The following is a 16,963-nucleotide window of genomic DNA, read 5'->3' on the forward strand; positions in this document are numbered from 1 at the left end:
ACTTTATTGCTTTATTTTATCCTAAGGGCCAAATTACTAGTTCATTTGCTATTTAATTACTTTATGGGCGTCATTTACATAAATTCCATTATAGGTCAAGCATGTTCATCCATTTTAATATATTATAAGGGTGATAATATATGGTACTAATGCATGATATATATATGTGTATGTGAGTATATATATGTATGTATATATATATATATATATATAATTCCATGAGTTATTTAATATATTTTGATATGTTAAATATATAAAATTGGAAACTTATGATGCATGACATTATTTAAGCAAATATAAAGGGTTATATTTATTAATGTTTTGTATATGTTTGGTTGATTTTCATGAGTTGTTTAATATAAGTAATATATTAATAAAGTTGAAAATCAATTTGCATTTAGCATGACATATCCATAGTTTTATAAAATTGTTATATTAAAGTCATAAAATTTGATTGTTAATTAATTAAACCATAGAAAACATGATTATACGGCAAATAATTAATTTTGTAATATTTATAAAATTAATGTTTAGTAACCGTCAATCTATAATAAAGAGTTGCATGCAAACTTAGGATCTCAGAAAATTGGAATTAATTTTAAAATTTTTAAAATTAATGTAGACCTTAGATCACATTAATTTAATAATATTAGGATTAAGTCCTATTTTTTAATAGATTTAAAATATGACTAAATAGGACAAACATGACTTTAGGTTATTAGAGAACTCTACCAGTGAAATTCTATATAGGTTGGGGGTACATAAGTTGATAGTTTACGAAACACCTCTTACTTGGGAACTTACTTGGAACTTGAGTTGAATTAACTTTAATTTTGCTAGCATGCAATATCACTAGGTTAATTAAATGGTTTAATTAACCTATAACATCAGAGTAAAGACCATATTACAAGAGTTTTAATAGGCATAGACTTAAATAGATTCATTAGCCGAAATTTAACTAAGTATAATAAAACCCTAAAATGGTAGAACACTTTAGTGGGAGAAAAATGGTATATGAGATATATCAGTTTCTAGCTCTCACGTCTCTAAGAGTTCACACCGTGAGATCCATGCTCGACTTCATGTTGCCCTAGGCATGGCCTCCGTCAGAAAGTGTTTGTGTGGGTCAATACCAAGGTGAATAGGGAAAGTGTACATAGTAAATGGGAGAAGGATCCGTGTCAACGTATCCTATAGTCTCCTCCATTAGGTTACACCATGAGATTCCTATGATTCGCCTGCATTTCATCTTGGAGCGACCACCTCTTTGGAGGACTTAATCATAGGATTCGGAACAATGAAAACTCCAATAATGGATAGGGTTTCTTAGGTTAATCTTCAATAATTGTCTTTCCTTACGGTAGCCTGTTGAAGTGTACCTCTGGGATCTAAAAATTGTTGGGTTACACTTACAAGATTAATTAAGCTAGTTAATGAATCATTGGTAAAAAAATGGTAGCTGATATCTATACAAATCTAGGAGAGGGGTAGTTGATCATCCTTCGGTGGTTGTTGGTTTAAACCTCTGAAGTATCGTTGCCAAAACTAAACCAATAGTTTAATTAGGATTCTTTGATTACTTGTTTTAGCTGAATTGATTGGATGCTTGTATTTTGTGTAACGGGTTAAGGAATAATAACTGATACGGGAAATTTTTTGTTATTCATTTCAACATGTTTTCCACAATTATATCCTTGCTAAAGAACAAAAAACTAACAGGTGAAAACTATACAACACAGAAATCTACTTGAATACAATTCTAGTTATAGATGATCTGTGGTTTGTCTTAATGAAGGAGTGTCCTCCAATCCTTGCTCAAAATTCATCCCAAGAAATGAGGGATGCTCATGACTGTTGGACAAAGGCCAATGACAAGGCCCGAGTCTATTGATGCATTGTAAATGATAATGCAAATATGGTGTGAGTTGCGGTGATGTGTTATGCATTACACATGCAAGCTTTCCTAGTAAAACCCAAGTATAAGCCTCATTAGGTTTCTTAGTAAGTCCAGGGTCGAACACAGGGACTATTGAGTAAATATGCGACAATAAATTTGATTCCTTTGCGGTGGTGAAAACAATTAAGTTAGATGGTGTTTTGATTAAGTATATTTCCTATGCGACAGATTCGAGTAAAGAGTTGATGAAATCAAGAATTTCAATGAGTATGTGATGAACGGGTTGAGAAGGGATTTATCTAACACTTCCTAAGATTGCGTTCAAGTTATGTGATCATGCTACACACACATAACAACATGTCATCTCTCAATGCAAATGCCATAGTTCCTACTTCTAGGACGCATGCGATGTGTACGATAATGTCGATAGGCTTATGTCTAAGTCTCTATTCTTGTCTATGCGATGATGAATGATGCACACATACACAAGGTGACCGCATACTATCATATCCTATTTATAGGGTGCATGAGATGCATAATAGCAAACAGAACTTATGTCTAAGTTTCTATCTCTTGCTTATGTGGTTCTAATCTGACTCTCTCAAGCCTATATTCTAATCTGACTCTCTCAAGTCTAGATTCTTTCTTTAAACTACTCTCTCAAGTATCTCTAAAGGGTGAATGATGCAAACATAAGATAAGATAATCGCATAAAGTGTAAGCCTTAGGTCTGCTAGCCAAGTACTTCTCAACCCATTCGAAAATTTAGCTACTCATGCGAAGTATGGAGAGATTGAACATAAGTTGAAATAAGATTTCCATTGTTTATAAATCAAATGCAGAATACAAAATGACAATAGAATGTAGAGATAAGAAGCTCAGTAGCAATGTCTTGCTACCCGTGGCCTTTTACACTTTCTTTTCACTCTAACTCTGCCTAGATGAATATCCTTGCTTTCACAAGTGTCGACCTTCTCTCCTTTTGTAGCACATCCCGACAGCCTTTCGAGCTGTTCGGGAATGATTTATCGGTGTCTTCTTCTCGGCTCGTCTTCGTCTTCTACGTATAAGAATGACTATGAACAGACTAACGGCTATCTATTTTGTATATGATCTAACTTGTTAACCGTTTTTACAATGGTCGCCTTTGGTATTTATAGAACTCAAGGTGAAGCAATCTTTCTCTCCAATGATTGCAATAATGGGCGGTCATTAAATCTCCTGCTCTGATACGCCGATTAAAGTTCACCAAAAGTTGAGTGTACTTGCTACAGTGTGGCGTTAATGGCTTGCCAACTAAATTCGAATTCGACTGTCATCAGCTTTCCGTCCCATCATGATTTATTATGTTGTCACCTTGATGCGCCGTCTTTATGCAGCCAATTTCTCGCGAACGCATACAATCGCATGACTTTGCGATCGCAATCTTTCAATGCGTGCGGATGCCTAATTCCTTGGACCACGATTTAACTTGCGCCAATGCATTTTTCCTACACAAAATAAGTAAATTAAATGCTTTTATGCAATGACGCATGCGATCGCAATTTCTTCAATTTAGCACTTTTGGACATGATTTTGTATATTTATACCGTCGCAATCTCTCGTTGTTTTACTTATTTGCACTGTAATAACATGTATTTCTACCCGTTATCATCTATATCTTGGCATATTTTTCTGACGTTCTTACCAAGAAACACGAGGCCAAAATCAATGCATGTCAAATCATGGAGTCCCTCCAGGAGATGTTTAGATAGGCATCTTCTCAAACTTGGCACGAGGTCCTCAAGTTCGTTTATAATGCGCGAATGAAGGAAGGTCAATGAGAGAACATGTTCTTGACTTGATGGTCTACTTCAATGTCGCCGAAATGAATAACATAGTCATCGATGAGCAATGTCAGGTGCTTTATTCTAGAGTCTCGTCCGAAGAGTTTCCTCTAATTTTGCAGCAATGTAGTTATGAAAAAAATAGAGTACACGATAACTACCCTCCTAAATGAGTTATCGACTTATCGGTCTATTATGAAAAGTAAGGGACCGATAGAAGGAGAGGCAAATTTTTTCCATTCCGAAAAGTTCCATAAGGGTTTATTTTCTAGAACTAAGTTAGTTCCCTAATCATCTGGTTCTGAGAGGATCGAAGGGGAAAGCTCCCACTGATGGGAAAGACAGGGGCAAGGCCAAGGTGGATGGTCACTGGAAATGCAATTACCCTAAGTACTTCGCTGAGAAAAAGAAAGAAAATGAAGGTAAATATGATTTCCTGGTTCTAAAAACTTATTTAGTGGAAAATGACCATAATACCTAGATACTTTATTCGGGAGCCACTGATCATGTTTGTTCTTCTTCACAGGGAATTAGTTCCTTCCAGTAGCTCGAGGAGGGTGAAATGAAGCTCAAGGTTGGAATGGGAGACGCCATTTTAGTTCGTACAGTGGGAGTTGCAAAGTTGTCTTTTGGAAATAGATACTTGTTTTTAGAAAATTTGTATATAGTTTCTAAAATTAAAGGAACCTTGTATCTATTTTTTGCTTAATTGAACAAATGTATTCAATTTCTTTTTCTTTTAATGAAGCGTTTATTATGAAAAATGGTGTGACTATTTGTTCAGCTAAATTAGAAAACAACTTACATGTTTTAAAACCAACTGAAGAAAAAGCACTTTTAAATCATTATATGTTTAAAACTGCTAATACTCAAACAAAAAAGCAAAGAATTTCTCCATGTAACAATAATACATATCTTTGGCATTTGAGATTAGGTCACATAAATTTCGAAAGGATCAGGAGATTGATAAAAAATAGATTTCTAAGCGAGTTAGAAGATCATTCATTACCTCCATGTGAATCTTGTCTTGGAGAAAAAATGACTAAAAAACCTTTTAGTAGAAAAAGTTATAGAGCCAAAGAGCCTTTAGAGCTTATAAATTATAATCTCTATGCTACAATGAATGTAAAAGCTCAAAGAAGGTACGAATACTTCATCTCTTCCATAGATGATTATTCGAGGTATTGTTACTTATACCTAATGGAACATAAGTCTGAAGTTCTTGAAAAGTTCAAGGAGTATAAGACTGAAGTTGAAAACCTGTTAGGTAAAACGATTAAAACACTTCGATTTGATCGGGAGAAGAAGGGAGTATATGGATTTAACATTCCAAAACTATATTATATAATATAGAATCCAATCCCAACTTCCAGCACCTAGTACACCTCAGCAAAATGGTGTATCAGAAAGGAGAAATAGAACATTGCCAGACATATTTCGTTCTATGATGAGCTATGCTCAATTGCCTAGCTCATTTTAGGTGTATGCGATAGAGACTGTAGTTTAAATCTTGAATAATATTCTCTCGAAGAGTGTGTCTGAAACACCTTTTGAGTTATGGAGGGGGTGTAAACCTAGTCTGTGTTACTTTATAATTTAGGGTTGTCTTGCACATGCGTTAGTGACAAATCCAAAGAAATTGGAACCTTATTCAAGGTTATGCCAATTTGTTGGTTACCTTAGAGAAAGAGAGGTGGTTTGTTCTACGACCTTTAAGAAAACAAGGTATTTGTATCGACAAATGCTACATTCTTGGAGGAAACCACATGAGAGATCATAAACCACGGAGCAAATTAGTATTAACTGAAGATGCTGAAGAGTTAACAAGAGTTGTTGATGAAGCTAATCCTTCATCAAAAGTTAATGAAGAAGCTATCACTTCAAGTTAGTCTCATTATTTCAATCATTGAGAGTGCCTCGATGCAGTGGGGGGGGGGGGGGGGGGGCGTGGGGGGGGGGGGGGGGGGGGGGGGGGGGGGGGGGGGGGGGGGGGGGGGGGAGTGGGGGGGGGGGGTTTATATCGCACTTGATCGCTACTTTGGGTTTAACTGAAACTCAGGTTTTCATACGAGATGATGGCCATTGAAGATCCATTGTCTTATAAGTAGGCAATGAATGACGTAGATAAAGACTAATGGGTTAAAGCCATGGACCTTGAAATGGAGTCTATGTACTTCCTTGAAGCTCTTAAACCCATAGGGTTTAAGTGGATCTATAAAAAAAATAGTGAGATGTAGCTGGAAAGGTACAAACATTCAAAGCTAGACTTATAGCAAAGTGTTACTACGAAGAGGAAAGGGGTTAACTATGAGGAAACTTTTTCCCTTGTCGCTATGCTTAAGTCTATAAGAATTCTCTTATACAGAGCCACATATTATGACTATGAGATATGACAAATGGATGTCAAAACTGCTTTTCTGAATGAAAAAACTTGAGGAGAACATCTTTATGTCTCAGCCTGGGGGTTTTAGAGCCCAAGGTCAGAAGCAAAATGTTTCCAAGCTGAATCGATCCATTTATAGGTTGAAGAAGGCATTTAAATCTTGGAACATTAAATTTGATCCTATAATCAAATCTTTTGGTTTTGATTAAAACAATGATAAACCTTGTATCTATAAGAAAATTATCAACGGTAAAGTAGCTTTCTTGGTACTTTATATGGACAATATCCTACTTATTGGGAAAGATGTAGGGTACCTTATTGATGTTAAAAAATGGCTAGTAATCCAATTCCAAATGAAAGATTTGGGAGAGATGCGGTATGTTTTTGGAATCCAAATTATTAAGGATTGAAAGAATAAAACGTTGCTTCTGTCTCAAGCAACTTATATCAATGCTGACTCGATGTCCGATGCAGAACTTTAAGAAGGGTTTATTACCTTTTAGGCACAAGGTGCACTTGTCTAAGGAATAGTATAATAAGATACCTCAAAAAATTGAGGATGTGAAACGTATTCCATATGCCTCAACTGTGAACAGCTTAGTGTATCATGCTTTGCACTAGGCCAGACATTTGTTTGTAGTGGGAATAGTCAGTAGGTACCAATCCAATCCTGGGTTAGAACATTGGACTATGGTTAAGAACATCCTCAAGTATGTTAAGAGAACGAAGGACCACATGCAAATGTATGGAGTTAAGGATTTGATCCTTATGGGATACACAGACTCTGATTTACAAACTGACAAAGATTCTAGGAAATCCAAATCAGGATAAGTGTTCACCTTGAATAGAGGAGTTGTAATATGGCATACCATCAAACAAGGACGCATTGCAAACTTCACTATGAAGGTTAAATATGTAGTTGCTTGTGAAGCAACAAAGGAAGCAGTTTAACTCATGAAGTTCGTATGTGATCTGGAAGTTGTTCCAAACATGGACTTGCCTATCAGCTTATACTGTGACAATAGTGGGACAGTAGCTAACTTTAAAGAGCCTCGTAGCCACAATGAGGTAAACATATTGAGAGGAAGTATCATTGATACGGAAGATTGTGCAACGAGGAGATGTGATCGTCACAAAGATCACTTCGGAGTACAACATCGCTAATCTATTTACGAGGGCTCCCTCGGCTAAAGTATTTAAGGATCATCTAGAGTGTCTAGGTCTGTGAGACATGTACATTGCATAATCTAGGGCTAGCGGGAGATGTGTAATGAGTATATGGTTGCCCTTATTTATTGTATTTATTTACCATTCCCATTGTTCTTGATTATTGATATTATGTACATTTCACTAACTAGAGTTTTAATTCAAGTGGGTGTTTGTTGGGTTGTATGTCCTAAAACTCATAGATAAAAAATGTAAATAATTGACTTTTATCAATAAAGAGTTATCAATGTTATTTCAATATGTGTTATTGATTGTGTTGAATTCATTTTATCTTAATAATTCTAAATCCAATAAACTAATACCCTAGGCTATCTTATGAGTCTTGTATGGTTTGTGAAGATATACAGGGATCAATGTTCAAGATATAGCCTAAAGGGTCTATAGTATAAGAATAAAATTAGGTACCCTATCCTGGTAACATTATGGATACAATCACTTTGTATTTGATACAAACGCAATGATCCAATGTGTAGATGACATGCGAGTAGGGGTATCCTATCCCATGAGTTTGTATAGGACCGGACCATGAAATAATAAATGTAACTCTATTAACTAGTTAGGTTTCTACTTCAATAAGATGACCTAAAGAACTTAATCTTAGTCTTGAGTCTATTATGAACTCTTGTTCATGAGAGATTGTCCTTTGATACGTATGGGTGAAAGTAGCCAGTTTTCCAACTCAATATACCTATCATTTTCGGACAAGTCAAGTGAAGAGCTAGGAACATAATAATTCAAGATGGATTTCACTCATTCCCGACTATAGGATAAGTAGATGAGTATTCCCTTAACTGATGTCTTCGGGAGTTGAACAAAGGGCCCTACTCTTTCACTGGTCTGAGAAGGGTTTCTGTTTAATGGTTGGATCATAAACAAGTTGTTCATTAGAGGAGCACTAATACTTAAGGATAAAGAAGGAACTTAGGGGTAAAACAACAATTTTGACCCATATGGTGTTACGAACACTCGTGAAGGACTAACTTGCTTTTATTGATCTATATTCGTGGACATAGAAATATATCTATACTGAGAAGCGTGTAGCTGTGAGTCTTTAGTGAACTGTACCCACAGTTAGCGAATATTGATTAATGAAGTTAATGAGTTTAGCCTGTTAATCTCATATCGTTGAAGCTTCTGATTTGTAGATCCATGAGGTCCCCTTTCTAGCTCGTAAAGGGAATTGAGTTAATTATGTCTTGAATAGTTTTTGAAATGTTCAAATTCACTTAGGAAAATAGTATAATGTATAATGTGACATTATAATATAAAGTTTCTATTTTAATTAAACTTTATAATATAAATTTAATTTAGGATATGATCAAAAGTTAATTTATGAGGGAATTAAATATTTGAAGGAGTTCAAATATTAAATTGATAAGAATTGGATTCATATTAAAACTATAGATTAAAATTAATGCATATTAGATGTACATTAAAACTATAGGTTATGAGAGAAATACAATTGAATATAATTCACATGGCGGTTAAATTAAATATGTGATATTTAATTTGATAATTAATTAATTAAAAAATTAATTAATTTTTATAATTAAATTTTCTTTAATTAAATTAATTGAATTAAAAACTATAAGTTATATGAGAGATATTTCACTTAAATATGAATTAAATGAAATCATTAATTAAATTAGATTTAATTAATTATAATTAATTAACTTTAATTTAATTAACTGTTAATTTTTTAAAATTAATTAATTAAAATAATTATTTATTTCATTTTTTTTAAATCAAATAATAACTCCCACATAGGGGAGTTATAAAAAACGTTGGATAGCTCCCACGTTTTCTCTCTCTCTCTCCATTGATTGATATATCTACAAAAACGTAAGTTTTTCAGGAGATTATTTTCTTTATATAAGGGTTCTGTGCAATTAAAAGTTCTCTTTTTCTTTTCCCCAATTTTGAGATTGGTTCCCACAAACTAATACACAAATTCTCAGAGAATAGGGAGGTTTCTGAATTGCTAGTGTCCGTGCTTTCAATCCCAAGGAGAATTGGTCCTTTCGTCTATGTTGGAGGTTTTTATGGAGGCTACCTAAATTTACATTAGATTGTGGTTTTTAGGTCTCCCCTTTATATTTTGTAATTTTTCCAAGTGTATTGGTATTTTAATTTCTCATTTGCTTTCGAGTTAGGTCTTGATTTTTCCACTGCGTTAGCGTTTTTATTCCTATAGAACTGGACCACATATTGAGAACATGTTCTCACACCGAGCTCCCCTCATTCATATGGGCATTAAAAATAAACTTCAGAATATTGTGCTTGAATTTTCTGGACGATTGTCGAAACATCTCTCGCAACGAGTCCATGATCTCGTGTGGAGTGACCATGTTCTCGTGTTTCTTTGCCAATACTTCAGTTAAGCTAGCTAAAATATATGCTCTGGCCTTCCAATTTGCGTTCACCCACCTCTCATATGCATCTCGAACATTTCGAGGTGTATTAGCAGGGGGCTTGGAGACATTCTTTCAACAAGAAAAATTTAAGGTCATCAATAATGAGTACAATATTAATCATGTTTTTCCAAGTAGTGTACTTACCACCAGTTAATTTATCGACACTAAGCGTATTAAGTATAGCGCTAGTCATAATGAAGATTGTTGAAACTAAATAAATTATTTATATTAGAAACATGAATAACTCCTTTAAAACCAATCAAGTTTAGCAAAATTTTAATGTACACTATGTGACATCTAGTTTTGCAATGACAGTTTAGTGAGTTAGGATGAAAGCCATCGTATGTTGGTCAATCATCCCTTCATTGAACTGAGATGCTTTAATGCCAATTGAAGGAATTGGATCCTCAGCAAAAGTGAATGATCTCCTTGTGCCAATGAATTTCATTTTGGAAAAACTCAAAACAGAGAAAAATATATTACAGAAAATAAGGACAAACATTAAAACACAACATGCTTAATAGATTGAAGGGAGAAATCAACAAACCTTTAAAGACCGTCTTCTAGTGGTTTTTCTCGCAGTTTGAATTGTCGTGAAGTTCACGAACATTTGTTTTCTTCCTCAAGTTTAACGTATAGAGAACACCACCACTTGATCTTCCTTTTTATTCTTTGGATAAGAATCAAACAAGGAAATAATTTTGAGAGAGGGCTTGAGAGTTTTGCAAAGAATCTTCTTGTTTCAAAAAATTCTTTGTATTCCTTTCTCTCCCAAGCTTAACTTTTTTTTTTTTTTCACATTATATGAGAGAGAGAGGGATGTTATGTCTCAATAACACCCCAATCATATGTATAGAATAACTCCCAAATATTATTAAATATAATTTAATGTAATTCAATTATTAATATTAATTTAATTAAAAATATATAAATCATTTTTAATATATAATTAAATAAGATTAATTAATTAACAATTAATTAATTAAAAATTTAAATATCATATATTTAATTTAGTTTGAATCATACGCAAAAAATATTCTCTCACATAACCTATAGTTTAATATGAATTTCTTTCATATTAATTTTAATCTATAGTTTTATATGAATTTTATTCATATAAATAATATTTGAATCTTATTCAAATATTCACCTCTCTCATATAATAAAATATAAGTTTAAATCTCATTCAAAATTAACTTTATATTATAATATATCCATATAAATTATATTAATTGTATCTTATACAATTAATTTTCCTATTTCATTGAACAACTCAAATTAATCCAAAATAATTTATTCTTATTTAACCTTTATGAGCTGACAAGGAGACCTCGTGGACTTACAGATTAAAAGCTCCAATGATGATTAATTAAACTCTTTAATTAAATTAATCAACATTCATTAATTGCAGGTCACTCCACTAAAGATCCACAACTGCACTGTTCGCACTGTAGATATATTTTTGTGTCCATAGATATTACCGATGAACAAAAAGTCGATTCTTCACGAATTGCTCGTAATTACTTGTGGGTCAAATTAACGTTTTACACCTATAGTTACATCTAACTCCTTAATCGCTACCAATCTCTCTAATCAATTATAAACTAATCCCTCTCGGGCCAGTGAATGGGTGAGACCTCAATGTTCAAGACTCAGAATTAGTTATAAGGAAGCAATTCATCTACTTACCTTAAGACGGGAATGAGAGAATTTCATCTTATGTAGTTGTGTTTTCATATCCCTACTCCGAAAAATCCCTAAAATGGTAGGCTTATTGAGTCGAATATGGCCACTCTCACCATATAGATCAAAAGATTGCCCTTATAGGTAGGGCTTCACAACTAACTTAGGATTAAGGTCGAGTCAATTATGGTCATCCTAATGAAATGTTAATCTCTTCAAGTAACTGTATTATAAGGATAGACTAATCATTTCTCGGTCCGATCTTATTAAAACTCTTTGTATAGTATACCCACACTGACATGTATCCACACGAATAATTAAGATCTAATCATTTATAATACTTTATTTCTATTTTAACAATTATAAAGTGGGCCCTATTTGTGACGTTACCAGGATGAGGTACCCAACTTTATCTCCATACTACAGACCATTTAATTACTTAATTAACATGATCCACTTGTATGTCAACCACATACATATTTAAGTTACATAAAATTACATTGGATCATAGTTTATTGGATTGGGTTAATGTAGTATAAAATTTAACCAAAATAATTCATTATTTTATTAAATAAATAATTTCTATTTACAATTTTACCAACTATGAGAATCCAAAAGATTTAGGACAGCAGTCTCAACACGGAGAAGATGACTCGAAAGAGAAGCTTTTACATCATCCATCGCAAAGCACAAATTCACGTCCACCTTTGATCGACGAAAGCACAAGAAGGTAGCTAGAAATCTTCATCCCTAACCTTTCATTTTTTATTTTATATTGTTCTTTCATTCGGTATTCTCTTCTATGCACAATTCTACTAGATCTTGTAACGAACTATTTTCATCTTAATATCTATATCATGACTTCATCTTCTACCTCTTCTATTTTTAGTCTCCTTACCATGAGTAGCTAAATCTCTAGTGAGTTTAGAAGAGTTAATCCTCATTCCGATGAATTTAATGATCAATCAATTGTCCATTCGGGTAATGAAGCTTCAAATTCAACTTGTGATTCCTTTTAACCATTGGGTTCATAGGATAACAATTTAATACTCAAGAGAGCAAGTGATTGTGGATTTCATTGACCCCCAATAAATAATGTGTTTAGAGATAAACACTTCTTCCGTTCCAAATAACCTAAGAATGCATCATGGAGACATAATTTATGTGGCTAATTTACCGATAGGTGAAGTCCTAAAGGTTATGAACATGAACATGAACTTGTCATTAAATTCAAATGTTTGAGGATTGCTTATTCCAATTCCATTTTCTCATCTATTTCATCTATATATGCTTATGTGCTACGCATTTATAAGCACACTTTCTCCTACACTCTCTAAGCATCTTTACTTGCATTCATTTAGTTCATGCTCAACAAATTACTCAAGTACCATTCATTTATGAACACCCCTTGCAATCAATAGTAGAGATTCATTAACTGAATTCTTTCTTATTTTTAATTTAAATCTCATATTCAACCTTGATTCTCACTGAGACTACCTTCTAATTAGTTTATACTTGAGCTGTTAGAAGTAAAACTTGTCTAAATTATTAGAAAACTATTATGCATTATGGAACAATTGCCCTTGTATATGTAATTATGTACTCCAATATAGATTTTTGATCGAGGATCATTAGAGGTTGTGTTATTTTGGGTTAACTAGGGGTTGTGCCGATCCTTCGAGATCATTAAAGGTTTATTTTCCTTCTAGTTCACTAGATAGAGGTTTGTGTTTCCTCTGGGATTCACAAGATTTATAAGTACATCTCACCTATGGTAGGACAAATTTAATTATTCACCCAGATAACCAAGATAAGTTAAAAGTATGTATATCACACTAATATGAATGCACAACTTGATTCCAATAATAAGCTTACTTACTTAGTATTTTTATACTCACCCTTTCATGTTATATCTTTTATGTAAAGAGATGGATGTATTGGCACATGGCAAGAAGATTTGTGATAGTGTCATGGAACATGTTAGGAGCTTCCGCTTAGTTTTTTCATGTTTTTATTACAAGTTTTTTGCTCTTCGAGTTTTAGAACCTTCAATGTCGTGTTTTGAATTTTGAAATATTTTCTTGTTTAACTATTATTTCTAGAAGGACCTCACCAAATACTTTAAGATATTTGAATAAATATTTTTTCAATATTATTTAATTCATTAAATTGTTTTGATTTTAGTCAAATGTATAAAAAGGTTTTTCTTTTTTTAGGTTTATGCATGTATATAGTAATAACTATGTTAGTATTATAGGAAAGTTTGGTCGTTACAAAAATATATCAAAGAACACTTTTACTGAAAGAAAACTAACTAAATTTGAAGCCCAAAAAAGCAGCTTTTTAGAGTTTCTCAGCATCCAACATTGATTTGAAGTGCTTGACTATATATTTTTGAAGTTCTTTTGTTGTTTTCCCATGAAGTAAACTAATGTTAGGTTAGATGGGCAATTTTTAAAACAATGGTCGTCTCAATAATATATTCAATTTTAAGAATTCCCTTCTAGTTCCAAGCTCTTTAACATATTAGAAATTGTGCAACCTATTAATTTGCATTAGAATATACTAAAATGCTAATATTTTGCTCGATAAAGTTCAAAATTATATATCATTGTTTATTCATTTAAAAAAAAAAATACTTTTGAATTAAACACTTATCCAAATGATATACACTCAAATGTTCTAAGATGTGTCATATTACTTGAAATACAGTGCATAGCAAAACAACATAATGACATTTTTTAAATCCGGCAATGTTTGTCTAGATAGAAAAATTTTTAAACTGAAAATTGAAAGTTTAGACCCGTTTGGTAATTACTTTGTTTTTTTTTTATTGTTTTGAAAATTAAACCTATTTCCTCTTCCTTTCTTACAATGATTTACATTTTTTTTCAGTACAATGATCCCAAAAACAAAAACAAGTTTTCAAACGCTACATTTTTATGTTTCCAAAATCTGTCTTAGTTTTTTAAAATCAATGCATTGGTAAAAAATAGATAAGAAATGCAGAAATTTGGAGATGAAAGTAACACCATAGATTTAACTAATTAGTTTCTCTTTACCAAAAGTATCGTTTGCCACTTTTAGGATAGTATTTACAACAAACATCAAATTAAGACGATGTGGTCGTCATTCTTGTACGCCACGCTAAATGGTAAAAAATAGCAAATACCATCTTGGCATGAACCTATTTTAAGGTCATCTCTCTTTAGCACCATTCAAAGTTCCTCGGTCATGATGGAACTTATAAATAAGAAGGGATAATAGAAGATAGATCATAAAAAATTAATCAAAACCATATAGAAAGATGAAGTCGTGGTTGATATGTGTAGTCTTTATTAGCATGTTGGTGGTCGGCCCAGGAGTGGCAGCAGAAAAAAAATATCTTCAATTTCTTGATCCTTGCAATCAACCTAATCCACCTCCAACATGTTCAGAAGTGAAAGAGCAGGTTGAGGCTAACCCCTATAATAGAGGTTGCTCTGCAATTCATCGATGTCGTGGAGGATGATGCCAATCAATATTCCAAGCCTTGCACGACGCTAAATGTTTAAAGGAAAAAAGACTATACATGCCTTTAATGTCGCATCTTTACTAAGTTAATTAATCTTATATGTGTTCACATTCTTGTCTTCTATTATATAAATAATTAAATACTAATAAAGAAATTACTTTTGCGAACAAGTAATTGAAATCCGCTTTGAACACAATTATATTACTCTTGTTTAATATCTCTTAATTATGTTGAATTAAGTTGGAAAGGATCCTAATCTTAATTTAAGTAATTTATTACATTATATTAACTAAATCAGCAAAAGCATAATTACATTATAAAATTATAAAAATATCCTTTTATTTTCCCTAACAATTTTAGTAATTTCGTCTGTAATAATTTCATCTTGTGCTTGTTTCTCCAGTCTATATCATTACTTTTCTCCATCAAATAATTTATAGCTTTGGTTAAAGGTAATACGACACCAAAGTATTAAAGACGTATGTGAAATGTTGTTCATTGTCTTTGATATTCAATTATCCTAATTTTTGTGCATTGCCCAACTCTTTAGCCCATTTGACTTGAAGATACAATTTATTAAAATAAATAAATGTAAATAATAATAATTTATCCAAAATAAGGAAAATTATTTGTTCAGATCCCTAAAAAATATCAAGGAAAAAGAATTACGAGGTTTAAAAACTGTAACTCACTTTCTTTGAGTAACCGTCCTATTAGTTTTTATGCATTGGGGACCGTATTATTCTAAGTTTTGGGTGGGAGTCGTATTTCATACTTTTATATTTTCTTATCCTATCATGCATGTTTATGAGTATTTATGGATGTTATGAATGAATAAATTCCATATGCATGAGTGTGATGATGATCACCTATGAGATATTTTTAGTATGCAAGTTAGATGATGAGTTATGGATGTATTTAAGTCCATCTTGAAATCTCCCTTATCACAAGCACGCAGTCACTTTAATTTAGAACATGTAACTGAATGAGGATTTAATTGGAATTTATTTTGTTGTCACCTAGAAGGCTCCATTAGTTAGAGAGTATTGTGCATGATAGTTAGTAATGAATACTAATAAGAAAGAAAAGATATATCCACTTGTATATATGTTGTTAGCAATAGAATGAAGGGAATAAAAGAATATCATTTAAGAAAAGAACAAAAAAATTAAACTTGTAATGTATATATATGGATAGGGGGTAAAAAGAGCTGTCTTTCTTGTGATCAATCAAGAAGCCTGAAAATTGGCTAGGTATGAATCTCTATGGTGAATGTATAGAAGCTAGTGCCCCTATATAAAAGAATGCAAGTTTAAGACGTTATTAAGTATGTATTTAAGGCATCATAGTTTATATATTACTCTTTAAAATGTATTGATGCTTGATTATCAGTGCATGATCCAAAATAGGACAAAAATCGATGGGATTTTATTAAATTGGAGGTCAGAATCAAAATTTTGAATTGTGACTAGTAGGCACACACGGGAGATTTAAAGATTTGGCTTTGAAAATCTCCACACAAGATATATGTTTTGAATGTTTCTGCTTATGGATCTAATATGGTATTATGAATGTTAAAGTGGGAATCACTTGCATGTGTATTTTGAACTGCTCTACGATTTTGTTTTACATTTGCGCAGGACTAGTTAATTTCTAAGTTTGGGGTGGTGAATAAAGCACTTGAAAAGTGCTTTCTTTGCTTCTTCTTTGATTATTTTGGTTGCATTTGATGTGTTTGCTAGCATTTTCCAATGAATAATCAAAAGAACGAGTATGGGAGGTCAAAGGGATCAAATCAAGCCAAATTTACAAGAAAATGGAAGAAAAAAACCAAAAAAAAACACCCTAAAAATAGGGCAACGACGGGGCGCTAGGTCGGCCCAAATACCTGAGAGTAAGGAATTTTGCCACACTGAAAAAGTGTCACGAAGCTTTATGGTAGTGCCACAGCACTAGGCAAGCGTCATTGTGCATTATTGAGCTGCAGCGTTGTGCCCCGGCAAGGGGACGCGAGCGAGA

At 32.8% G+C, this 16,963-nt stretch overlaps 1 protein-coding gene across 1 annotated transcript; it reads left to right on the top strand.

The window, feature by feature from the left end:
- Positions 1-14,694: 14,694 nt before the first annotated feature.
- LOC120069834 (protein RALF-like 11) lies at positions 14,695-15,034 on the top strand. Its single transcript, XM_039021652.1, has one exon. It carries the CDS (start codon positions 14,738-14,740, stop codon positions 14,939-14,941), a length of 204 nt encoding a protein of 67 aa, XP_038877580.1. The 5' UTR covers positions 14,695-14,737; the 3' UTR covers positions 14,942-15,034.
- Positions 15,035-16,963: the final 1,929 nt, after the last annotated feature.

This window comes from Benincasa hispida, unplaced genomic scaffold (genome assembly GCF_009727055.1).
Source record: "Benincasa hispida cultivar B227 unplaced genomic scaffold, ASM972705v1 Contig62, whole genome shotgun sequence".
Taxonomy (NCBI): domain Eukaryota; kingdom Viridiplantae; phylum Streptophyta; class Magnoliopsida; order Cucurbitales; family Cucurbitaceae; genus Benincasa; species Benincasa hispida.